The sequence below is a fragment of the Electrona antarctica genome (genome assembly GCF_951216825.1).
Source record: "Electrona antarctica genome assembly, chromosome: 16".
NCBI lineage: Eukaryota > Metazoa > Chordata > Actinopteri > Myctophiformes > Myctophidae > Electrona > Electrona antarctica.
The window spans coordinates 1,468,162-1,492,738 of record NC_136797.1 but is presented as its reverse complement, the minus strand read 5'-3'; the positions used below and the strand labels follow the sequence as shown (position 1 = coordinate 1,492,738).

Sequence of the window (24,577 nt, the reverse complement as noted above, 5' to 3'; positions counted from 1 at the left end):
ATTAATGTGTGTACCTCTGTTGGTGGAGTGTATTAATGTGTGTACCTCTGTTAGTGGAGTGTATTAATGTGTGTACCTCTGTTGGTGGAGTGTATTAATGTGTGTACCTCTGTTAGTGGAGTGTATTAATGTGTGTACCTCTGTTGGTGGAGTGTATTAATGTGTGTACCTCTGTTAGTGGAGTGTATTAATGTGTGTACCTCTGTTGGTGGAGTGTATTAATGTGTGTACCTCTGTTAGTGGAGTGTATTAATGTGTGTACCTCTGTTAGTGGAGTGTATTAATGTGTGTACCTCTGTTAGTGGAGTGTATTAATGTGTGTACCTCTGTTGGTGGAGTGTATTAATGTGTGTACCTCTGTTAGTGGAGTGTATTAATGTGTGTACCTCTGTTGGTGGAGTGTATTAATGTGTGTACCTCTGTTAGTGGAGTGTATTAATGTGTGTACCTCTGTTAGTGGAGTGTATTAATGTGTGTACCTCTGTTAGTGGAGTGTATTAATGTGTGTACCTCTGTTAGTGGAGTGTATTAATGTGTGTACCTCTGTTAGTGGAGTGTATTAATGTGTGTACCTCTGTTAGTGGAGTGTATTAATGTGTGTACCTCTGTTAGTGGAGTGTATTAATGTGTGTACCTCTGTTAGTGGAGTGTATTAATGTGTGTACCTCTGTTGGTGGAGTGTATTAATGTGTGTACCTCTGTTAGTGGAGTGTATTAATGTGTGTACCTCTGTTGGTGGAGTGTATTAATGTGTGTACCTCTGTTAGTGGAGTGTATTAATGTGTGTACCTCTGTTGGTGGAGTGTATTAATGTGTGTACCTCTGTTAGTGGAGTGTATTAATGTGTGTACCTCTGTTGGTGGAGTGTATTAATGTGTGTACCTCTGTTGGTGGAGTGTATTAATGTGTGTACCTCTGTTGGTGGAGTGTATTAATGTGTGTACCTCTGTTAGTGGAGTGTATTAATGTGTGTACCTCTGTTGGTGGAGTGTATTAATGTGTGTACCTCTGTTAGTGGAGTGTATTAATGTGTGTACCTCTGTTGGTGGAGTGTATTAATGTGTGTACCTCTGTTAGTGGAGTGTATTAATGTGTGTACCTCTGTTAGTGGAGTGTATTAATGTGTGTACCTCTGTTGGTGGAGTGTATTAATGTGTGTACCTCTGTTAGTGGAGTGTATTAATGTGTGTACCTCTGTTGGTGGAGTGTATTAATGTGTGTACCTCTGTTGGTGGAGTGTATTAATGTGTGTACCTCTGTTAGTGGAGTGTATTAATGTGTGTACCTCTGTTGGTGGAGTGTATTAATGTGTGTACCTCTGTTGGTGGAGTGTATTAATGTGTGTACCTCTGTTGGTGGAGTGTATTAATGTGTGTACCTCTGTTAGTGGAGTGTATTAATGTGTGTACCTCTGTTGGTGGAGTGTATTAATGTGTGTACCTCTGTTGGTGGAGTGTATTAATGTGTGTACCTCTGTTGGTGGAGTGTATTAATGTGTGTACCTCTGTTAGTAGAGTGTATTATTGTGTGTACCTCTGTTGGTGGAGTGTATTATTGTGTGTACCTCTGTTAGTGGAGTGTATTATTGTGTGTACCTCTGTTGGTGGAGTGTATTAATGTGTGTACCTCTGTTGGTGGAGTGTATTAATGTGTGTACCTCTGTTGGTGGAGTGTATTAATGTGTGTACCTCTGTTAGTGGAGTGTATTAATGTGTGTACCTCTGTTGGTGGAGTGTATTAATGTGTGTACCTCTGTTGGTGGAGTGTATTAATGTGTGTACCTCTGTTAGTAGAGTGTATTAATGTGTGTACCTCTGTTGGTGGAGTGTATTATTGTGTGTACCTCTGTTAGTGGAGTGTATTAATGTGTGTACCTCTGTTGGTGGAGTGTATTAATGTGTGTACCTCTGTTAGTGGAGTGTATTAATGTGTGTACCTCTGTTGGTGGAGTGTATTAATGTGTGTACCTCTGTTGGTGGAGTGTATTAATGTGTGTACCTCTGTTAGTGGAGTGTATTAATGTGTGTACCTCTGTTAGTAGAGTGTATTAATGTGTGTACCTCTGTTGGTGGAGTGTATTAATGTGTGTACCTCTGTTGGTGGAGTGTATTAATGTGTGTACCTCTGTTGGTGGAGTGTATTAATGTGTGTACCTCTGTTGGTGGAGTGTATTAATGTGTGTACCTCTGTTGGTGGAGTGTATTAATGTGTGTACCTCTGTTGGTGGAGTGTATTAATGTGTGTACCTCTGTTGGTGGAGTGTATTATTGTGTGTACCTCTGTTAGTGGAGTGTATTAATGTGTGTACCTCTGTTAGTGGAGTGTATTAATGTGTGTACCTCTGTTGGTGGAGTGTATTAATGTGTGTACCTCTGTTGGTGGAGTGTATTAATGTGTGTACCTCTGTTGGTGGAGTGTATTAATGTGTGTACCTCTGTTGGTGGAGTGTATTAATGTGTGTAGCTCTGTTGGTGGAGTGTATTAATGTGTGTAGCTCTGTTAGTGGAGTGTATTATTGTGTGTACCTCTGTTGGTGGAGTGTATTAATGTGTGTAGCTCTGTTAGTGGAGTGTATTAATGTGTGTACCTCTGTTGGTGGAGTGTATTAATGTGTGTAGCTCTGTTAGTGGAGTGTATTATTGTGTGTACCTCTGTTGGTGGAGTGTATTAATGTGTGTACCTCTGTTGGTGGAGTGTATTAATGTGTGTAGCTCTGTTAGTGGAGTGTATTATTGTGTGTACCTCTGTTGGTGGAGTGTATTAATGTGTGTAGCTCTGTTAGTGGAGTGTATTAATGTGTGTACCTCTGTTGGTGGAGTGTATTAATGTGTGTAGCTCTGTTAGTGGAGTGTATTATTGTGTGTACCTCTGTTGGTGGAGTGTATTAATGTGTGTACCTCTGTTGGTGGAGTGTATTATTGTGTGTACCTCTGTTGGTGGAGTGTATTAATGTGTGTACCTCTGTTGGTGGAGTGTATTAATGTGTGTACCTCTGTTGGTGGAGTGTATTAATGTGTGTACCTCTGTTGGTGGAGTGTATTAATGTGTGTACCTCTGTTGGTGGAGTGTATTAATGTGTGTACCTCTGTTGGTAGACGCAGCGATGGGTTCCTTCTCTCTGATCCAGGTCTCCTCGTCCTCCACATCCCTGAATAGCTGCTGCAGACGCAGCGAGTCCGACAGCTTGGTCTTGCGGGCGCCCATGGGGTCGCGCAGCGCCTCGTAGCGCGCCACCAGCGCCTCCTGCTTCCGGCGGATGTTGTCGGCGTCGAAGTGCCCCGCCTCCTGGAACTGCCGCGCCTGGATGGTGATGCCGTCGATGCGGTCCTGACCAATCAGAGGAGGGAAGAGTGACAGTAATCATTGCTATAGAGTGTGTTCAGTAACAGTGTTAAATAGCTCTGTAATGTGACAGTAATCATTGCTATAGAGTGTGTTCAGTAACAGTGTTAAATAGCTCTATATTGTGACAGTAATCATTGCTATAGAGTGTGTTCAGTAACAGTGTTAAATAGCTCTATAGCGTGACAGTAATCATTGCTATAGAGTGTGTTCAGTAACAGTGTTAAATAGCTCTATATTGTGACAGTAATCATTGCTATAGAGTGTGTTCAGTAACAGTGTTAAATAGCTCTATATTGTGACAGTAATCATTGCTATAGAGTGTGTTCAGTAACAGTGTTAAATAGCTCTATATTGGGACAGTAATCATTGCTATAGAGTGTGTTCAGTAACAGTGTTAAATAGCTCTATATTGGGACAGTAATCATTGCTATAGAGTGTGTTCAGTAACAGTGTTAAATAGCTCTATAGTGTGACAGTAATCATTGCCATAGAGTGTGTTCAGTAACAGTGTTAAATAGCTCTATATTGTGACAGTAATCATTGCTATAGAGTGTGTTCAGTAACAGTGTTAAATAGCTCTATATTGGGACAGTAATCATTGCTATAGAGTGTGTTCAGTAACAGTGTTAAATAGCTCTATATTGTGACAGTAATCATTGCTATAGAGTGTGTTCAGTAACAGTGTTAAATAGCTCTATATTGTGACAGTAATCATTGCTATAGAGTGTGTTCAGTAACGGTGTTAAATAGCTCTATATCGTGACAGTAATCATTGCTATAGAGTGTGTTCAGTAACAGTGTTAAATAGCTCTATATTGTGACAGTAATCATTGCTATAGTGTGTTCAGTAACAGTGTTAAATAGCTCTATATTGGGACAGTAATCATTGCTATAGAGTGTGTTCAGTAACAGGTGTAGTTTAGAGTGTAGTTGTAGGGTGTAGTTTTAGGGTGTAGTTTTAGGGTGTAGTTTAGGCTGTAGTTTACCTGGTGTGCCACCACGTCAGCCTCCAGTGTAGGGTGTAGTTTAGGGTTTAGGGTGTAGTTCAGGGTGTAGTTTAGGGTGTAGTGTGTAGTTTAGGGTGTAGTGTAGTGTGTAGTGTAGGGTGTAGTTTAGGGTTTAGGGTGTAGTTTAGGGTGTAGTGTATAGTGTAGGGTGTAGTTTAGGGTGTAGTGTAGTGTGTAGTGTAGGGTGTAGTTTAGGGTTTAGGGTGTAGTTTACCTGGTGCGCCGCCACGTCAGCCTCCAGCAGGGCGTGGTGTAGTGTAGGGTGTAGTTTAGTAGTTTAGGGTGTAGTGTAGGGTGTAGTTTAGTAGTTTAGGGTGTAGTGTAGGGTGTAGTTTAGGGTGTAGTTTACCTGGTGCGCCGCCACGTCAGCCTCCAGCAGGGCGTGTTTCTTCTGCAGGTTCTGGACGGAGGTCAGGTCTTTGCCGTAGTCGTCGGAGGCCAGGTGACCTTCGACCTCGTACAGCCACAGCTCGATGTCCTCCACGTTACGGTTGAACTGCTGCTGCTGGTTGGCCTCGCGCAGCTTGATGCCTAGAGGTCACAGTTCAGAGGTCATTAACATGTTGGCCTCGCGCAGCTTGATGCCTAGAGGTCACAGTTCAGAGGTCATTAACATGTTGGCCTCGCACAGCTTGATGCCTAGAGGTCACAGTTCAGAGGTCATTAACATGTTGGCCTCGCGCAGCTTGATGCCTAGAGGTCACAGTTCAGAGGTCATTAACATGTTGGCCTCGCGCAGCTTGATGCCTAGAGGTCACAGTTCAGAGGTCATTAACATGTTGGCCTCACGCAGCTTGATGCCTAGAGGTCACAGTTCAGAGGTCATTAAAATGTTGGCCTCACGCAGCTTGATGCCTAGAGGTCATAGGTCATTAACAGGTCATCCTCCATGGTATTATTAGAACTAGTAGTAGTAGTTATTGCGAACTCCAGTGAGCCATTTCTATGTAACCTGGGTACCATTCAGCTCGCTGGCCTCAATCATATAGTATAAGTACCTTCACCTCCTCCATCCTTTAGTATAAGTACCTTAACCTCCTCCATCCTATAGTATAGGTACCTTACCCTCATCCATCATATGGTATAAGTACCTTAACCTCCTCCATCCTATAGTATAGGTACCTTTCCTAACCTCCTCCATCCTATGGTATAAGTACCTTACCCTCATCCATCATATGGTATAAGTACCTTAACCTCCTCCATCCTATAGTATAGGTACCTTTCCTAACCTCCCCCATCCTATGGTATAAGTACCTTAACCTCCTCCCTCCTATGGTATAAGTACCTTAACCTCCTCCATCCTATAGTATAGGTACCTTTCCTAACCTCCTCCATCCTTTGGTAAAAGTATCTTAACCTCCTCCATCCTATGTTATAAGTACCTTAACCTCCTCCATCCTATGGTATAAGTACTTTAACCTCCTCCATCATATAGTATGAGTACCTTAACCTCCTCCATCCTATAGTATAAGTACCTTAACCTCCTCCATCCTATGGTATAAGTACCTTAACCTCCTCCATCCTATAGTATAAGTACCTTAACCTCCTCCATCCTATGGTATAAGTACCTTAACCTCCTCCATCCTATGGTATAAGTACCTTAACCTCCTCCATCTTATAGTATATGTACCTTAACCTCCTCCATCCTATAGTATAGGTACCTTTCCTAACCTCCTCCATCCTATAGTATAGGTACCTTAACCTCCTCAATCCTATAGTATAAGTACCTTAACATCCTCCATCCTATAGTATAAGTACCTTAACATCCTCCATCCTATAGTAAAATTACCTTAACCTCCTCCATCCTATAGTATAGGTACCTTTCCTAACCTCCTCCATCCTATGGTATAAGTACCTTAACCTCCTCCCTCCTATGGTATAAGTACCTTAACCTCCTCCCTCCTATGGTATAAGTACATTAACCTCCTCCATCCTATAGTATAATTACCTTAACCTCCTCCATCCTATAGTATAGGTACCTTTCCTAACCTCCTCCATCCTTTGGTATAAGTATCTTAACCTCCTCCATCCTATGGTATAAGTACCTTAACCTCCTCCATCCTATGGTATAAGTACCTTAACCTCCTGCATCCTATGGTATAAGTACCTTAACCTCGTCCATCATATAGTATAAGTACCTTAACCTCCTCCATCCTATGGTATAAGTACCTTAACCTCCTCCATCCTATGGTATAAGTACCTTAACATCCTCCATCCTATGGTATAAGTACCTTAACCTCCTCCATCCTATGGTATAAGTACCTTAACCTCCTCCCTCCTATGGTATAAGTACCTTAACCTCCTCCATCCTATAGTATAATTACCTTAACCTCCTCCATCCTATAGTATAAGTACCTTAACATCCTCCATCCTATAGTAAAAGTACCTTAACCTCCTCCATCCTATAGTATAGGTAACTTTCCTAACCTCCTCCATCCTATGGTATAAGTACCTTAACCTCCTCCATTCTATGGTATAAGTACCTTAACCTCCTCCATTCTATGGTATAAGTACCTTAACCTCCTCCATCCTATGGTATAAGTACCTTAACCTCATCCATCCTATAGTATAAGTACCTTAACCTCCTCCATCCTATGGTATAAGTACCTTTGAGCTCTGTGGCCTCCAGGAGGCTCTTCCAATGGGTCCTCACCTCCTCCATCCTATGGTATAAGTACCTTTGAGCTCTGTGGCCTCCAGGAGGCTCTTCCACTGGGTCCTAACCTCCTCCATCCTATAGTATAAGTACCTTAACCTCCTCCATCCTATGGTATAAGTACCTTTCAGCTACGTGGCCTCCAGGAGGCTCTTCCACTGGGTCCAAACCTCCTCCATCCTATAGTATAAGTACCTTAACCTCCTCCATCCTATAGTATAAGTACCTTAACCTCCTCCATCCTATGGTATAAGTACCTTTCAGCTCCGTGGCCTCCAGGAGGCTCTTCCACTGGGTCCTAACCTCCTCCATCCTATAGTATAAGTACCTTAACCTCCTCCATCCTATAGTATAAGTACCTTAACCTCCTCCATCCTATGGTATAAGTACCTTTCAGCTCCGTGGCCTCCAGGAGGCTCTTCCACTGGGTCCTAACCTCCTCCATCCTCGCCGCCACCTCGGCCGAGGCGTAGTGAGGGGCGTCGACCAGCTCCTGGCCCGACGTCTGCAGGGCGTCGATCCGGCTCTGATTGGCCGAGAGCTCAGCCTCGAACGCCTGGTGCTTCTGGACCTTCCCCTGGAGGTTGGACGGGTCCTGGGGGGGGGGGGGGGGGGGGGGGGAATACGCTTATTTACCCTGGAGGGAACAATACACTTATTTACCCTGGAGGGGAAATACGCTTATTTACCCTGTTGTAAAGTAGTAAAAAGCGCTTTGGACAAAACCTCTGAACTCCATTGGATGCTCAATCTGTCTGCTAAAGCAGCTAACTCCACCACCTCTCCCTCTCAAACTGTCTGCTATAATGCAGCTAACTCCACCACCTCTCCCTCTCAAACTGTCTGCTATAAAGCAGCTAACTCCAACACCTCTCCCTCTCAAACTGTCTGCTATAAAGCAGCTAACTCCACCACCTCTCCCTCTCAAACTGTCTGCTATAATGCAGCTAACTCCACCACCTCTCCCTCTCAAACTGTCTGCTATAATGCAGCTAACTCCACCACCTCTCCCTCTCAAATTGTCTGCTATAAAGCAGCTAACTCCACCACCTCTCCCTCTCAAACTGTCTGCTATAAAGCAGCTAACTCCACCACCTCTCCCTCTCAAACTGTCTGCTATAATGCAGCTAACTCCACCACCTCTCCCTCTCAAACTGTCTGCTAAAGCAGCTAACTCCACCACCTCTCCCTCTCAAACTGTCTGCTAAAGCAGCTAACTCCACCACCTCTCCCTCTCAAACTGTCTGCTAAAGCAGCTAACTCCACCACCTCTCCCTCTCAAACTGTCTGCTATAAAGCAGCTAACTCCACCACCTCTCCCTCTCAAACTGTCTGCTATAAAGCAGCTAACTCCACCACCTCTCCCTCTCAAACTGTCTGCTATAAAACAGCTAACTCCACCACCTCTCCCTCTCAAACTGTCTGCTATAAAGCAGCTAACTCCACCACCTCTCCCCCTCTCAAACTGTTTGCTATAAAGCAGCTAACTCCACCACCTCTCCCCCTCTCAAACTGTCTGCTATAAAGCAGCTAACTCCACCACCTCTCCCCCTCTCACAGTTTGCTATAAAGCAGCTAACTCCACCACCTCTCCCTCTCAAACTGTCTGCTATAAAGCAGCTAACTCCACCACCTCTCAAACTGTCTGCTATAAAGCAGCTAACTCCACCACCTCTCCCTCTCAAACTGTCTGCTATAAAACAGCTAACTCCACCACCTCTCCCTCTCAAACTGTCTGCTATAAAGCAGCTAACTCCACCACCTCTCCCCCTCTCAAACTGTTTGCTATAAAGCAGCTAACTCCACCACCTCTCCCCCTCTCAAACTGTCTACTATAAAGCAGCTAACTCCACCACCTCTCCCCCTCTCAAACTGTCTGCTATAAAGCAGCTAACTCCACCACCTCTCCCCTCTCAATCTGTCTGCTATAAAGCAGCTAACTCCACCACCTCTCCCCCTACCCTAACTGTCTGCTATAAAGCAGCTAACTCCACCACCTCTCAAACTGTCTGCTAAAGCAGCTAACTCCACCACCTCTCAAACTGTCTGCTATAAAGCAGCTAACTCCACCACCTCTCAAACTGTCTGCTATAAAGCAGCTAACTCCACCACCTCTCAAACTGTCTGCTATAAAGCAGCTAACTCCACCGCCTCTTAAACTGTCTGCTATAAAGCAGCTAACTCCACCAGTATGCCCACCTTGTAGGCCTCGTCAGTGTCCCTCCCCCCCCCCCCCCCCTCTCTCTCTCTCTCTCTCTCTCACCTTGTAGGCCTCGTCCGTGGCGGTCTTCATCTTCTCGTTGATCCAGCTCTTCAGCTCGTCAGAGTCTCTGAAGAACTGCTGCAGGTGGAACGAGTCCTCCAGGCCGGAGCGGCGGCTCTGAGCGCGGCTGTGGAGCGCGTTGCGACGGGCCAGGAGCTGTGGAGTCATTTATATAGAGGTTAGGAGCTGTGGAGTCATTTATATAGAGGTTAGGAGCTGTGGAGTCATTTATATAGAGGTTAGGAGCTGTGGAGTTATTTACACGTACCATTCATACTAGCGGTTAGCTTTACTTACAGCGTCTCTGCGCGTGGCGACATCCTCCTTGGCATAGTGGTTGTTCTGGATCAGCTTGGTAGCAAACTCATCCAACGCCTAGAGAGAGAGAGAGAGAGAGACACAGAGAGAGAGAGAGAGAGAGAGAGAGAGAGAGAGAGAGAGAGACAGAGACAGAGACAGAGACACAGAGAGAGGGAGACAGGGAGACAGAGAGAGAGAGAGAGAGAGAGAGAGAGAGAGACAGAGAGAGAGAGAGAGAGAGAGAGAGAGAGAGAGAGAGAGAGAGAGAGAGAGAGAGAGAGACAGAGACAGAGACAGAGACAGAGACACAGAGAGAGGGAGACAGGGAGACAGAGAGAGAGAGAGAGAGAGAGAGAGAGAGAGAGACAGAGACAGAGACAGAGACACAGAGAGAGGGAGACAGGGAGACAGAGAGAGCGAAAGAGAGAGAAAGAAAGAGTGAGTGAGAGAGAGAGAGAGAGAGAGAGAGAGAGATAGAGATAGAGGGGGGGAGACAGAGATACAGAAAGAGAGAGAAAGAAAGAGTGAGAGAGACAGACAGAGTGTTCATGTCATTCACATGTCAATAATGTGTATATTAAACCCATACAGTTTCAATGTCCAATGTGATTCTCATCACATCTAAAGACAAAGATATCAGTCCATGTCTCAACAGAACAGCACATGGAGCTGGTACTGACGGTGAGCTCCTCCTCCTGGGTTAGGGTCAGGGTTAAGGGTCAGGGTCAGGGTAAGGTAAGGTAAGGTAAGGTAAGGTAAGGTAAGGTAAGGTAAGGTAAGGTAAGGTAAGGTAAGGTAAGGTAAGGTAAGGTAAGGTAAGGTAAGGTAAGGTCAGGGTAAGGTAAGGTAAGGTAAGGTAAGGTAAGGTCAGGGTAAGGTAAGGTAAGGTAAGGTAAGGTAAGGTCAGGGTAAGGTAATGTAAGGTAAGGTAAGGTAAGGGTAAGGTAAGGTAAGGGTAAGGTAAGGTAAGGTAAGGTAAGGTAAGGTAAGGTAAGGTCAGGGTAAGGTAAGGTAAGGTAAGGTAAGGTAAGGTAAGGTAAGGTAAGGTAAGGTAAGGTAAGGTAAGGTAAGGTAAGGTAAGGTAAGGTAAGGTAAGGTAAGGTAAGGTAAGGTAAGGTAAGGTCAGGGTAAGGTAATGTAAGGTAAGGTAAGGTAAGGGTAAGGTAAGGTAAGGGTAAGGTAAGGTAAGGTAAGGTAAGGTAAGGTAAGGTCAGGGTAAGGTAAGGTAAGGTAAGGTAAGGTAAGGTCAGGGTAAGGTAATGTAAGGTAAGGGTAAGGTAAGGTAAGGGTAAGGTAAGGTAAGGTAATGTAAGGTAAGGTAAGGTAAGGTAAGGTAAGGTAAGGGTAAGGGTAAGGTAAGGTAAGGTAAGGTAAGGTAAGGTCAGGGTAAGGTAAGGTAAGGTAAGGTAAGGTAAGGGTAAGGTAAGGTAAGGTAATGTAAGGTAAGGTCAGGGTAAGGTAAGGTAAGGTAAGGGTAAGGGTAAGGTAAGGTAAGGTAAGGTAAGGTAAGGTAAGGTCAGGGTAAGGTAAGGTAAGGTAAGGTAAGGTAAGGTAAGGTCAGGGTAAGGTAAGGTAAGGTAAGGTAAGGTAAGGTACGGTAAGGTAAGGTCAGGGTAAGGTAAGGTAAGGGTAAGGTAAGGTAAGGTAAGGTCAGGGTAAGGTAAGGTAAGGTAAGGTAAGGTAAGGTAAGGTAAGGTAAGGTAAGGTAAGGTAAGGTAAGGTTAGGGTAAGGTACTCACGGTGATCTTCTCCTCCTGGGCGCTGAGGGACTTCTCAAAGTCCTCGTGTTTCTTCAGCAGAGCTTCCACACTGTCCAGAGAGTCGCCCAGATCCTCGTTCAGGAGGAACGCCTGGAGGACAAAAACATCGATGTTCAGAACGATAAAACATCGATGTTCAGAACGATAAAACATCGATGTTCAGAACGATAAAACATCGATGTTCAGAAGAACGATAATTAATTTCACGATTCTCGATTTAGGCCTCATTCACACCTAAAAGACACCTGTCTTGTGTCTTTGTGTTTAACCCGTTCTGACCTGAGATCAGATTCTATAAATGTCTTCTACATCCTGACAGTTTTCTGAAAAAGCTATGTTTCTATGTCAGTCGTTCTTCGATTTTTCAATAGCAAAAGTATAACTTAAAACACCAAAAGGGGTTCCCGCCCTGAATGGGTTAAAACACAGACATGTTATTGTAACTAGTTCAGCAATAAAGCTGTTTAACACCTCGAACGCCCGGGGTTATAGAGCGCCCATTTATAGCAGCGGAGCACATAGAGCACCGAAGTCTGATGTCACTTTCAGTAGAGGGCGCCAATACACAGGTTCATGTATTTTTTTAGTTGCATTGAGATCCCCATAGGGCGATTTTAGGTCGCTTCATATAAGAACTGTGTTTGAAAAATAAACCGACCACCCCGGCCTTTCTGTCAGGGGAGTGGCTGTGCGTCGTTAATGATGTCCATTCATATTTGATACAGCCAGTTTCTGGAGAATATGGAATTAATGTGGCCGCAAAAGCCTTGAAACTATTATGAAGGCAATGTCGCTGCTAATATACGTCACGTCCAGCTGTCGACACATTGCGTTCCTGAGATTCCTCGTTGACGTAAGCTCAGCTGGTGGTGACTCGACTCGTACTAACCACGAAACATTAAATATCAATAAAATAAAAATAAAAATAAACGTAATTAACTTTCAGTTTATGTTGTGCGGCGGGCAGATGCAGCCACCCCGCCTACCCGGAAATGTAGTCTCTGGGTTGTTTCACTCGTTTCTAACACTTATTTTGTTACTCTTTGGGTATATTTGTACATTTCCACCTTCAGTCGATGCTTCATATCCATATGAGTGAAAACGGAGAACTCGGTCCTGAGCGCTGGGCGTTACTAATCGATAGAACGGAGAACTCCGTCCTGAGCGCTGGGCGTTACTAATCGATAGAACGGAGAACTCCGTCCTGAGCGCTGGGCGTTACTAATTGAACTCGGTCCTGAGCGCTGGGCGTTACTAATCGATAGAACGGAGAACTCCGTCCTCGCCGCTCGGGGTGTTAACCCATTCTGGACTCCCGTCCACCCTTTTGGTGTTTTAACTAAAGCATAATGTTGTACTTTAGCAGTTGAAAAATATCAGACCTACAAGCTCGTAGCGCGCCACCGAGTGTCGCGCTACGAGCTTGTAGATCTGATATTTCTTTAAACAATTGTGGGGAAAAAATCGGCACAGATCTTTGAATATATATTCTTTCAGAAGACTTTTTATATCATCATAGGGTAACAGTTTTACCCTGTTCTATCATAGGGTATCAGGTTCTATCATCATCGGGTATCAGGTTCTATCATCATAGGGTATCAGGTTCTATCATCATAGGGTATCAGGTTCTATCATCATAGGGTATCAGGTTCTATCATCATAGGGTATCAGGTTCTATCATCATAGGGTATCAGGTTATATCATCATAGGGTATCAGGTTCTATCATCATAGGGTATCAGGTTCTATCATCATAGGGTATCAGGTTCTATCATCATAGGGTATCAGGTTCTATCATCATAGGGTATCAGGTTCTATCATCATAGGGTATCAGGTTCTATCATCATAGGGTATCAGGTTCTATCATCATAGGGTATCAGGTTATATCATCATAGGGTATCAGGTTATATCATCATAGGGTATCAGGTTCTATCATCATAGGGTATCAGGTTCTATCATCATAGGGTATCGGTGTTACCTCCTGTTTGCTCATCCAGTTGTCGACCTGCTCCGTGTCTCTGTAGAACAGCTGCAGGTCCATGCACTGCTCGTACTGCTGCCTGCGGACCTCCCACAGCGCCAGGAGGGACTCCTTCTCCTCCGAGAGGACCCCCAGCTGTGTGGGGAGACACGCACACGCGTGCACGCACACACACACACACACACAAACACACATACACGCACACGCGCACACACACACACACACGCACGCACGCACGCGCACACACACACACACGCACGCACGCACGCACGCACGCACACACGCACACACGCACACACACACGCACACACGCACACGTTGGTGATCAGCTGTAGCTTCTCGAGACGTTGCGAGTCGGCTAAGCCAGTGGTTCCCAAACTTTTTCGTGTCAAGGACCCCAAATCGACAGTAATCACCACCCACTGTTCAGTGGGTGGTGATTAGTTGACTGGTCAACTAGTCAACTATTCAACTAGTCGACTAGTAAATCCACTAGTCGACCTTGTTGGTACTAGTTGACTAGTTGATAAGAAAAGGACTCAAGATCAGCTAGATTATAGTTATAGTCACAAATGTACACAGTTTTTAAATGTACAAATATGTATTTGAAAATAATAATATTTTTTTACATAATAGGTAGTTAAACAACTAGTTGACTAGTAAACTAGGCGTCAACGAGTCAACTAGTAAAAATGACTAGAAGTGAAAGCCCTAGTGTTGGTGTTGGAGGAGTTCCTCACCTTTTCCTTCACCTCCTCAGAGGCGTAGTGGTTGGTGTTCAGTGTGTAGTGGGTAGTGTTTAGTGGCGTTCCTCACCTTTTCCTTCACCTCCTCAGAGGCGTAGTGGTTGGTGTTCAGCAGAGCCTGGCCGGCCTCGTCTGTGGCCCTGAAGCTGTCCTCGTGAGCGTCGATCTCTCCCTGACGATGGAAAACAAACGCATGGTTGAAACTCTAAGGATTTTTCGCAACTTTCCCCATTTTTTCCCCACGAGCTGTGGATCTAAGATCCAAGAACACTTGGATCACTTGAAGAACACAACAGATCTAAGAACACTTGGATCACTTGAAGAACACAACAGATCTAAGAACACTTGGATCACTTGAAGAACACAACAGATCTAAGAACACTTCACAGGTTTATTGGCAGAACAATTTCAAACGGTTCTTATAAAGGGTTCAAAGCGAACGGTTCTTATAAAGGGTTCAAAGCGAACGGTTCTTATAAAGGGTTCAAAGCGAACGGTTCTTATAAAGGGTTCAAAGCGAATGGTTCTTATGAAGGGTTCAAAGTGAACGGTTCTTATAAAGGGTTCAAAGTGAACGGTTCTTATAAAGGGTTCAAAGTGAACAGTTCTTATAAAGGGTTCAAAGTGAACAGTTCTTATAAAGGGTTCAAAGCGAACGGTTCTTATAAAGGGTTCAAAGCGAACGGTTCTTATAAAGGGTTCAAAGCGAACGGTTCTTATGAAGGGTTCAAAGCGAACGGTTCTTATAAAGGGTTCAAAGCGAACAGTTATTATAAAGGGTTCAAAGCGAACAGTTCTTATAAAGGGTTCAAAGCGAACAGTTCTTATAAAGGGTTCAAAGTGAACGGTTCTTATAAAGGGTTCAAAGCGGACGGTTCTTATAAAGGGTTCAAAGTGAACGGTTCTTATAAAGGGTTCAAAGTGAACGGTTCTTATAAAGGGTTCAAAGTGAACGGTTCTTATAAAGGGTTCAAAGCGTACGGTTCTTATAAAGGGTTCAAAGTGTACAGTTCTTATATAAAGGGTTAAAAGTGTACAGTTCTTAGATAAAGGGTTCATAGTGAACGGTTCTTATAAAGGGTTCAAAGTGTACAGTTCTTAGATAAAGGGTTCAAAGTGTACCTTGTGCTCCTGGTGTCGGTCCAGCAGAGCTTCCGCCCCCGCCACGTCATTGGCCAGCTCGTCGGCGTTGATCAGGGCTTTCATCTCCGTCACCCAGCTGGTCAGGTCTCTGAAGTCCGCCGTGTAACGCTGCAGCCTGGTGGCACACCGCAACGCACAGGGAATCAGGCTACATGCTACGCTACATGCTACGATGCTACGCTACGCTGCAGCCTGGAGGCACACCGCAACGCACAGGGAATCAGGCTACATGCTACGCTACATGCTACGATGCTACGATGCTATGCTACGCTGCAGCCTGGAGGCACACCGCAACGCACAGGGAATCAGGCTACATGCTACGCTACATGCTACGATTCTACGATGCTATGCTACGCTGCAGCCTGGCGGGACACACATGCTACAGGCTGCCAGGCTACGCTACATTCTATGAGACACACAGGCTGTCAGGCTATGCTACATGCTATGTTATGCTACATGCTACACTACATGCTATGAGAATCACAGTCTACATGGCTACATGCTATGCTACATGCTAGGCTAAATGCTACGTAATATGCTATGCTACATGCTATGAGACACACAGGCTGTCAGGCTACATGCTATGCTACATGCTAGGCTACATGCTATGCTACATGCTATGAGGCACACAGGCTGTCAGGCTACATGCTATGCTACATGCTATGAGGCACACAGGCTGTCAGGCTACATGCTATGCTACATGCTAGGCTACATGCTAGGCTACATGCTAGGCTACATGCCATCCTTGAGGTGGGTGTGGCCTACCTGTATGAGTCATTGAGGTGGGCGTGTCTCTCGGCGGCCAGCGTGCGGATCTGGTCCCAGTTGTTAACGAGCTCGTCTTTCTTCAGGTGGATCTGAGAGGCGTTCTGCGGGTGTGTCTGCTGCAGGCGATCTGACTCCTCCCCCAAGGCATTCACCTAGAGCAGACATGACATATCCTTAGCATTGTCAGGCTACATGCTATGCTACATGCTATGCTACATGCTATGCCAGTGGTTCCCAAACTTTTTCGTGTCAAGGACCCCCAAATCAACATTTATTAGGCCACGGACCCCCCATTTGAAAACATATGCCAGTGACCCCCGATAAGGGAGGATTTGTACGGCTCTAGCAGTGATTCCGAAACATTAATTTCATGGACGCCCAGTTTCACACGCATTATGCTACGGACCCCAGATTTAATGGCATTTCTATCTCTGGAACCCTGATTTATATTGTAAAACCACTGTTAATTTAAAAGAGTGTACATGTGTACACTCTCAGAGTTACAGACACATAAGGGTCCATTTGGTTCCTAACTATCTCTAGTTGAGCTAGATACCCCCTGGAACTCCCTCAAGTACCCCTAGGGGCCCACTTTGGGAACCAATGTGCTATGCCACATGTAATGCTACATGCTATGCTACATGCTATGCTACATGCTACATGCTATGCTACATAACATGGGACACACAAGGTGTCAGGCTACACACTGACAAACATCTGCCATGAATTCAAGGTTTGCGTGCGTGCGTGCGTGCGTGTGTGCGTGCGTGCGTGCTTCCTTGCGTGCGTGCGTGCGTGTGTGGGTGCCTGTGTGGGTGCGTGCGGTCACCTTGTCCTCCAGGGCAGCCAGGTCTCTCTCCAGACCCTCATGCTTCCTCAGCAGAGCCTGGACCGACGCCAGGTCACGGCCGAAGTCGTCCGACGCCATCAGCTGCTCCTTCTCCTTGATCCAGCTGATGGTCTCGTCCACGTCCCTGAGGGTCATTCATTCATTCATTCATTGATTCATTGATTCATTGATTCATTCATTCATTCATTCATTCATTGATTCATTGATTCATTCATTGATTCATTCATTGATTCATTCATTCATTGATTCATTGATTGATCCATTGATTCATTCATTGATTCATTGATTCATTCATTGATTCATTCATTGATTCATTGCAGTGTTGTTTTTGGCAGCAAATGTCTATTTTAAGTTTAGTCATAGTATTAGTATTAGTATTAGTTTAGTCATAGTATTATTATTAGTTTAGTCATAGTATTAGTATTAGTTTAGTCATAGTATTAGTATTAGTTTAGTCATAGTATTAGTATTAGTTTAGTCATAGTATTAGTATTAGTTTAGTCATAGTATTAGTATTAGTTTAGTCATAGTATTAGTATTAGTTTAGTCATAGTATTAGTATTAGTTTAGTCATAGTATTAGTATTAGTTTAGTCATAGTATTAGTATTAGTTTAGTCATAGTATTAGTTTAGTCATAGTATTAGTATTAGTTTAGTCATAGTATTATTATTAGTTTAGTCATAGTATTAGTATTAGTTTAGTCATAGTATTAGTATTAGTTTAGTCATAGTATTAGTATTAGTTTAGTCATAGTATTAGTATTAGTTTAGTCATAGTATTAGTATTAGTTTAGTCATAGTATTAGTATTAGTTTAGTCATAGTATTAGTATTAGTTTAGTCATAGTATTAGTATTAGTTTAGTCATAGTATTAGTATTAGTTTAGTCATAGTATTAGTATTAGTTTAGTCATAGTTTAGTCATAGTTTAGTCATAGTATTAGTATTAGTTTAGTCATAGTATTAGTATTAGTTTAGTCATAGTTTAGTCATAGTATTAGTATTAGTATTAGTATTAGTTTAGTCATAGTATTAGTATTAGTTTAGTCATAGTATTAGTATTAGTTTAGTCATAGTATAGTCATAGTTTAGTCATAGTATTAGTATTAGTTTAGTCATAGTATTAGTATTAGTTTAGTCATAGTATTAGTATTAGTATTAGTTTAGTCATAGTATTAGTATTAGTTTAGTCATAGTATTAGTATTAGTTTAGTCATAGTATTAGTATTAGTTTAGTCATAGTATTAGTATTAGTTTAGTCATAGTATTAGTATTAGTTTAGTCATAGTATTAGTATTAGTTTAGTCATAGTATTAGTTTAGTCATAGTATTAGTATTAGTTTAGTCATAGTATTAGTATTAGTATTAGTTTAGTCATAGTATTAGTATTAGTTTAGTCATAGTATTAGTTTAGTCATAGTATTAGTATTAGTTTAGTCATAGTATTAGTATTAGTTTAGTCATAGTATTAGTATTAGTTTAGTCATAGTATTAGTTTAGTCATAGTATTAGTCATAGTATAGTCATAGTATAGTCATAGTTTAGTCATAGTATTTGGATGAAACTTCATGTAGTTTTAGTCACATTTTAATCACCTGAATGTCTTAGTGTTAGTCGAGCAAATATCACATGATTTTAGTCGACTAAATCGGCAGTTGATTTAGTCGACTATTTTGTCGGTGCCTTGATGCCGTCGTAATGACTGATTATACACTAAACTTGCTGAAAACAGAAGATCTACAAGCTGACGACGCGTTGTGAGCCTGCCTCTGATTGGCCAGGCCCTCGGGGATACTGACCTATTGAAACGCTGCACCTCGGCGGCACCAAACAGCCGCCCCTGCCTCTGATTGGCCAGGCCCTTGAGGCGCTGCCAGGCGCCGTTCACCTCTTCCTGCTTGCGGACGATTAGCTCCGCCTCCGGATGGCTCTCCTCCGTCGTCAGCCTGGGGGGGGAGGGAACGTTATGATGTCATCATGATGTCATCATGATGACCATGTAAGGAAAAGTTATGATGTCACCTTAACCCATTTTGACCTGAGATCAGATTCTATAAATGTCTTCTACATCCTGACAGTTTTCTGAAAAAGCCAAGTTTCTATGTCAGTCGTTCTTTGATTTTTCTAAAATAGCAGACCTACAAGCTCGTAGCGCGCCACTCGGTGGCGTGCTATGAGCTTGTAGGTCTGCTATTTTTCAATAGCTAAAGCATAACATAATGCTAACACCAGAAAGGGTTCCCGCCCACAATGGGTTAAGAGAGAGCATCCAGAGTGAAAACACGTGTTACTGTTGGCCAACCAAACGGTCTCTACAGAGGTATAGGAGGCCAGTCCAAAACAACAGCTTGTCATTGGTTGTCAGTGGGGTAGGGAGCTCTGTCATTGGTTGTCAGTGGGGTAGGGAGCTCTGTGATTGGCTGTCAGTGGGGTAGGGAGCTCTGTCATTGGTTGTCAGTGGGGTAGGGAGCTCTGTGATTGGTTGTCAGTGGGGTAGGGAGCTCTGTCATTGGTTGTCAGTGGGGTAGGGAGCTCTGTGATTGGTTGTCAGTGGGGTAGGGAGCTCTGTGATTGGTTGTCAGTGGGGTAGGGAGCTCTGTCATTGGTTGTCAGTGGGGTAGGGAGCTCTGTGATTGGCTGTCAGTGGGGTAGGGAGCTCTGTCATTGGTTGTCAGTGGGGTAGGGAGCTCTGTGATTGGTTGTCAGTGGGGTAGGGAGCTCTGTCATTGGTTGTCAGTGGGGTAGGGAGCTCTGTGATTGGCTGTCAGTGGGGTAGGGAGCTCTGTCATTGGTTGTCAGTGGGGTAGGGAGCTCTGTGATTGGTTGTCAGTGGGGTAGGGAGCTCTGTGATTGGCTGTCAGTGGGGTAGGGAGCTCTGTCATTGGTTGTCAGTGGGGTAGGGAGCTCTGTGATTGGTTGTCAGTGGGGTAGGGAGCTCTGTCATTGGTTGTCAGTGGGGTAGGGAGCTCTGTGATTGGTTGTCAGTGGGGTAGGGAGCTCTGTCATTGGTTGTCAGTGGGGTAGGGAGCTCTGTGATTGGCTGTCAGTGGGGTAGGGAGCTCTGTGATTGGTTGTCAGTGGGGTAGGGAGCTCTGTCATTGGTTGTCAGTGGGGTAGGGAGCTCTGTGATTGGCTGTCAGTGGGGTAGGGAGCTCTGTGATTGGCTGTCAGTGGGGTAGGGAGCTCTGTGATTGGCTGTCAGTGGGGTAGGGAGCTCTGTCATTGGTTGTCAGTGGGGTAGGGAGCTCTGTGATTGGCTGTCAGTGGGGTAGGGAGCTCTGTGATTGGCTGTCAGTGGGGTAGGGAGCTCCCTGCTGTGTTCATCTAACAATAAGATTTCTGAGGTTAGAGTTACTAACTCTAACCTCAGAAATCGTATTGTCCAAAAAAGTAGTCTGCAAGTGGGTGGTGGTGACCACTACCTAGGCTGACCCTATCTAGTGACCAGCTGGTTGACCTCTCGTTGACCCCTACCTGTGGGCCAGCTGGTTGACCTCGTTGACCCTCTCCTCGTGGGCGGCCAGGTCCGTTTGGAACTCCTCGAACTTCTTCTGGAGAAGCTCCACGTGCTCCAGGTCCTGACCCAGCTCCTCGGACGTGGCCATGGCCTCCTGGAGGGAGGAGAGCACGGGGTTAACCAGGAGAACACAGGGTTAACCCATTTTGAACTGAGATCAGATTCTAAAAATGTCTTCTACATCCTGACAGTTTTCTGAAAAAGTTTTTCTGAAATGTTTCTATGTCAGTCGTTCTTCGATTTTTCAAAAATAGCAGACCTACAAGCTCGTAGCGCGCCACTCGGTGGCGCGCTATGAGCTTGTAGATCTGCTATTTTTCAATAGCTAAAGCATAACATAATGCTGACACCAAAAGGGGTTAACTAGAACTGCACTCTGTCGAGTGCCTACTTGCGCACTAGTATGCCATAAATGACCTACTAGCGCGCAAGTACTGTCGACAGCTACAAACTGTCAAATCTCAGCTTCTCTGTGACAGAACGTTTGAAATATTGAATTATTACGTTTAGCTATTTGCTACGTACCCAGTTTTTGAAGGTATGAAAGTAGTATTGTGAAGTATGATGAAAGTTTCTATCTATAAAAGAAATACAGTTCTATCGATGTAGAGGTGTCCTGGATCCCTTTAGAGGTGTCCTGGATCCCTTTAGAGGTGTCCTGGATCCCTTTAGAGGTGTCCTGGATCCCTTTAGAGGTGTCCTGGATCCCTTTAGAGGTGTCCTGGATCCCTTTAGAGGTGTCCTGGATCCCTTTAGAGGGTGTCCTGGATCCCTTTAGAGGTGTCCTGGATCCCTTTAGAGGTGTCCTGGATCCCTTTAGAGGTGTCCTGGATCCCTTTAGAGGTGTCCTGGATCCCTTTAGAGGTGTCCTGGATCCCTTTAGAGGTGTCCTGGATCCCTTTAGAGGTGTCCTGGATCCCTTTAGAGGTGTCCTGGATCCCTTTAGAGGTGTCCTGGATCCCTTTAGAGGGTGTCCTGGATCCCTTTAGAGGTGTCCTGGATCCCTTTAGAGGTGTCCTGGATCCCTTTAGAGGTGTCCTGGATCCCTTTAGAGGTGTCCTGGATCCCTTTAGAGGTGTCCTGGATCCCTTTAGAGGTGTCCTGGATCCCTTTAGAGGGTGTCCTGGATCCCTTTAGAGGTGTCCTGGATCCCTTTAGAGGTGTCCTGGATCCCTTTAGAGGGTGTCCTGGATCCCTTTAGAGGTGTCCTGGATCCCTTTAGAGGTGTCCTGGATCCCTTTAGAGGTGTCCTGGATCCCTTTAGAGGTGTCCTGGATCCCTTTAGAGGTGTCCTGGATCCCTTTAGAGGTGTCCTGGATCCCTTTAGAGGTGTCCTGGATCCCTTTAGAGGTGTCCTGGATCCCTTTAGAGGGTGTCCTGGATCCCTTAGAGGGTGTCCTGGATCCCTTTAGAGGTGTCCTGGATCCCTTTAGAGGTGTCCTGGATCCCTTTAGAGGTGTCCTGGATCCCTTTAGAGGGTGTCCTGGATCCCTTTAGAGGTGTCCTGGATCCCTTTAGAGGTGTCCTGGATCCCTTTAGAGGTGTCCTGGATCCCTTTAGAGGTGTCCTGGATCCCTTTAGAGGTGTCCTGGATCCCTTTAGAGGGTGTCCTGGATCCCTTTAGAGGTGTCCTGGATCCCTTTAGAGGGTGTCCTGGATCCCTTTAGAGGTGTCCTGGATCCCTTTAGAGGTGTCCTGGATCCCTTTAGAGGGTGTCCTGGATCCCTTTAGAGGTGTCCTGGATCCCTTTAGAGGTGTCCTGGATCCCTTTAGAGGTGTCCTGGATCCCTTTAGAGGTGTCCTGGATCCCTTTAGAGGTGTCCTGGATCCCTTTTTAGTTTACTCTGATCCCTCTATAACCTCTATGAGGGCCTGGGCCGTGGCTCAGCGGTCCAGGCACCTTGGCTGGTAGTCCAGTCTGGCAGTGTGCCGCGGGTTCGACTCCCGATCCCGACGGCCTTTACTGCATGTCTTCCCCCCCCCATCTCTCTCCCCATTTCCTGTCAGCCTACTGTCTGTCCCTCCATAAAAAAAATCACACCCGTGTGAACTGAGTGGTGTAAGGTTTTATATAGCATGATCAGCTGTGGTCTGACGTAATGTCTGACGTAATGAAATCATTATTATTATATAAGGTAAGGTATTATATAGCCTGATCAGCTCTGATCTGACGTAATGAAATCACACCTGGATGTGATTTCACAACTGGCTTTTTTTGTGCAGAGAAAATGACCACGGTTGCTACGGTCATCCAGTTCACCCGGGTGTGATTTAATTACGTCAGAAATTATTTTGAACATAGCAACCGTGGTCATTTTTTTCTGCACACAAAAGCCAGTTGTAGGAGTGGTTTACACCACTCAAAAATAAAAAATAAAAGCGAAAGCCACAAAAAAAACATTAAAATTAATTATAATCTCTCTGAGATCTTCTATAATTTCCTGTGAACACGTGTTTGGGAATAATGAGATCTGCATTCTTCCTCTTCCTCTTCTTTCTGTCTCTTTCAACAACAATTCCTTGCTCTTGTTCCTGGGTTTACCTTCGGTTTTCCTCTATGTATATGTATATGTCATTTGTAAGGTTGATTAGCGGTATACTGTGGTTACTTTGCGTATGCCCCCGTATGTTTGATGCGTATGTATCGTAGCAGCATAATGACGTCAGGGTATAACTGGTACAACTAGCTCTCAATGATGACGTAATAAAGATGTGGATTAAAGGACCCAATGCCAGGGTGTGATTGGCTCTCGATGGTGACGTAATGATGATATGTTTCAGTGTCGGGAGGATTAAAGGTAATGCCCCTGGCCTACATGTATGTATGCATGTATGTAATCTGACACCACTGCCATATCAAGCACAAGTAGCGTCATACGCTGGCACGGCGCATACGCATCAAACGGCGACATACGCATCGAAGCACTGGACGAAAACTATTACTTGCGCGCTCTGCATGCGCAAGTAACTAGAACTGCACTCTGTCCAGTGCCTACTCGCGCACTAGTAGGCCATTTATGGCCTACTAGTGCGCAAGCAGAGCGCGCACTAGTAGGCCATAAATGGCCTACTAGTGCGCAAGCAGAGCGCGCAAGTACTGTCGACCGCTACAAACTGTCAAATCTCTGGCTCGCAATAATGACGTTATAAAGATAGGTTTCAGATTACACATATACATGTATGTAATCTGACACCACTGCATACATATACATGTATGTATATGTAAATTGTATATAGTATATGTAATTTGTAAGTTGATTAGTGGTATACTGTGGTTACTTGGGTCGTTTGATTGCGTATGTCCCGTAGCAGCGTATGACGTGATGAAGATATGTACCAATGCCAGGATATAACTAGCTCTCTCGGTGACGTAATAATGATATGTTTCAGTGTCGGGTGGATTAAAGGTAATGCCCCTATGTATACATGTATGTAATCTGAAACCAATGCCATATCAGGGTGGATTAAAGGTAATGCCCCTATGTATACATGTATGTCATCTGAAACCAATGCCATATCAGGGTGGATTAAAGGTAATGCCCCTATGTATACATGTATGTCATCTGAAACCAATGCCATATCAGGGTGGATTAAAGGTAATGCCCCCATGTATACATGTATGTCATCTGAAACCAATGCCATATCAGGGTGGATTAAAGGTAATGCCCCCATGTATACATGTATGTCATCTGAAACCAATGCCATATCAGGGTGGATTAAAGGTAATGCCCCTATGTATACATGTATGTCATCTGAAACCAATGCCATATCAGGGTGGATTAAAGGTAATGCCCCTATGTATACATGTATGTCATCTGAAACCAATGCCATATCAGGGTGGATTAAAGGTAATGCCCCCATGTATACATGTATGTCATCTGAAACCAATGCCATATCAGGGTGGATTAAAGGTAATGCCCCTATGTATACATGTATGTCATCTGAAACCAATGCCATATCAAGCACAAATTAATAATTGCGTCATATGCTGCTACGGACATGGTCATCATCATCTTTCGACCGCGTAAGACCCATTCAATAGAGCGCCGAAGTCCTGACGTCACTCGCTCATCCCAAGGACCCATTCAATAGAGCGCCGAAGTCCTGACGTCACTCGCTCATCCCAAGGACTTCACGGAAGTCATTTCGCCATGGAGAATAACATGGGGTCGTCTTAGAATAGTCTCATATAATCATCAAAAATAAACAAGCTGTCTCTGCGTTATTGTCGGGGAGGTGTCTCT

The 24,577-nt window shown here is 44.5% G+C and overlaps 1 protein-coding gene across 3 annotated transcripts in view; it reads right to left on the bottom strand.

Annotated features, from left to right (window-relative positions):
* The window catches only part of sptan1 (spectrin alpha, non-erythrocytic 1), a 162,225-nt gene that overhangs the window by 100,057 nt on the left and 37,591 nt on the right, over positions 1 to 24,577 (bottom strand). For all 3 annotated transcript variants that reach the window (XM_079525073.1, XM_079525074.1, XM_079525075.1), the window contains exons 5-17: positions 20,291 to 20,427; positions 18,616 to 18,762; positions 16,797 to 16,941; positions 15,965 to 16,119; positions 15,179 to 15,314; positions 14,127 to 14,228; positions 13,308 to 13,445; positions 11,311 to 11,421; positions 9,569 to 9,646; positions 9,272 to 9,427; positions 7,399 to 7,603; positions 4,702 to 4,883; positions 3,084 to 3,327 (exon numbers count right to left, since the gene is read on the bottom strand). In XM_079525073.1, coding sequence (XP_079381199.1) covers positions 3,084 to 3,327; positions 4,702 to 4,883; positions 7,399 to 7,603; positions 9,272 to 9,427; positions 9,569 to 9,646; positions 11,311 to 11,421; positions 13,308 to 13,445; positions 14,127 to 14,228; positions 15,179 to 15,314; positions 15,965 to 16,119; positions 16,797 to 16,941; positions 18,616 to 18,762; positions 20,291 to 20,427 — 1,936 coding nt within the window. The remainder of the gene's footprint in view (positions 1 to 3,083; positions 3,328 to 4,701; positions 4,884 to 7,398; positions 7,604 to 9,271; positions 9,428 to 9,568; positions 9,647 to 11,310; positions 11,422 to 13,307; positions 13,446 to 14,126; positions 14,229 to 15,178; positions 15,315 to 15,964; positions 16,120 to 16,796; positions 16,942 to 18,615; positions 18,763 to 20,290; positions 20,428 to 24,577) is intronic.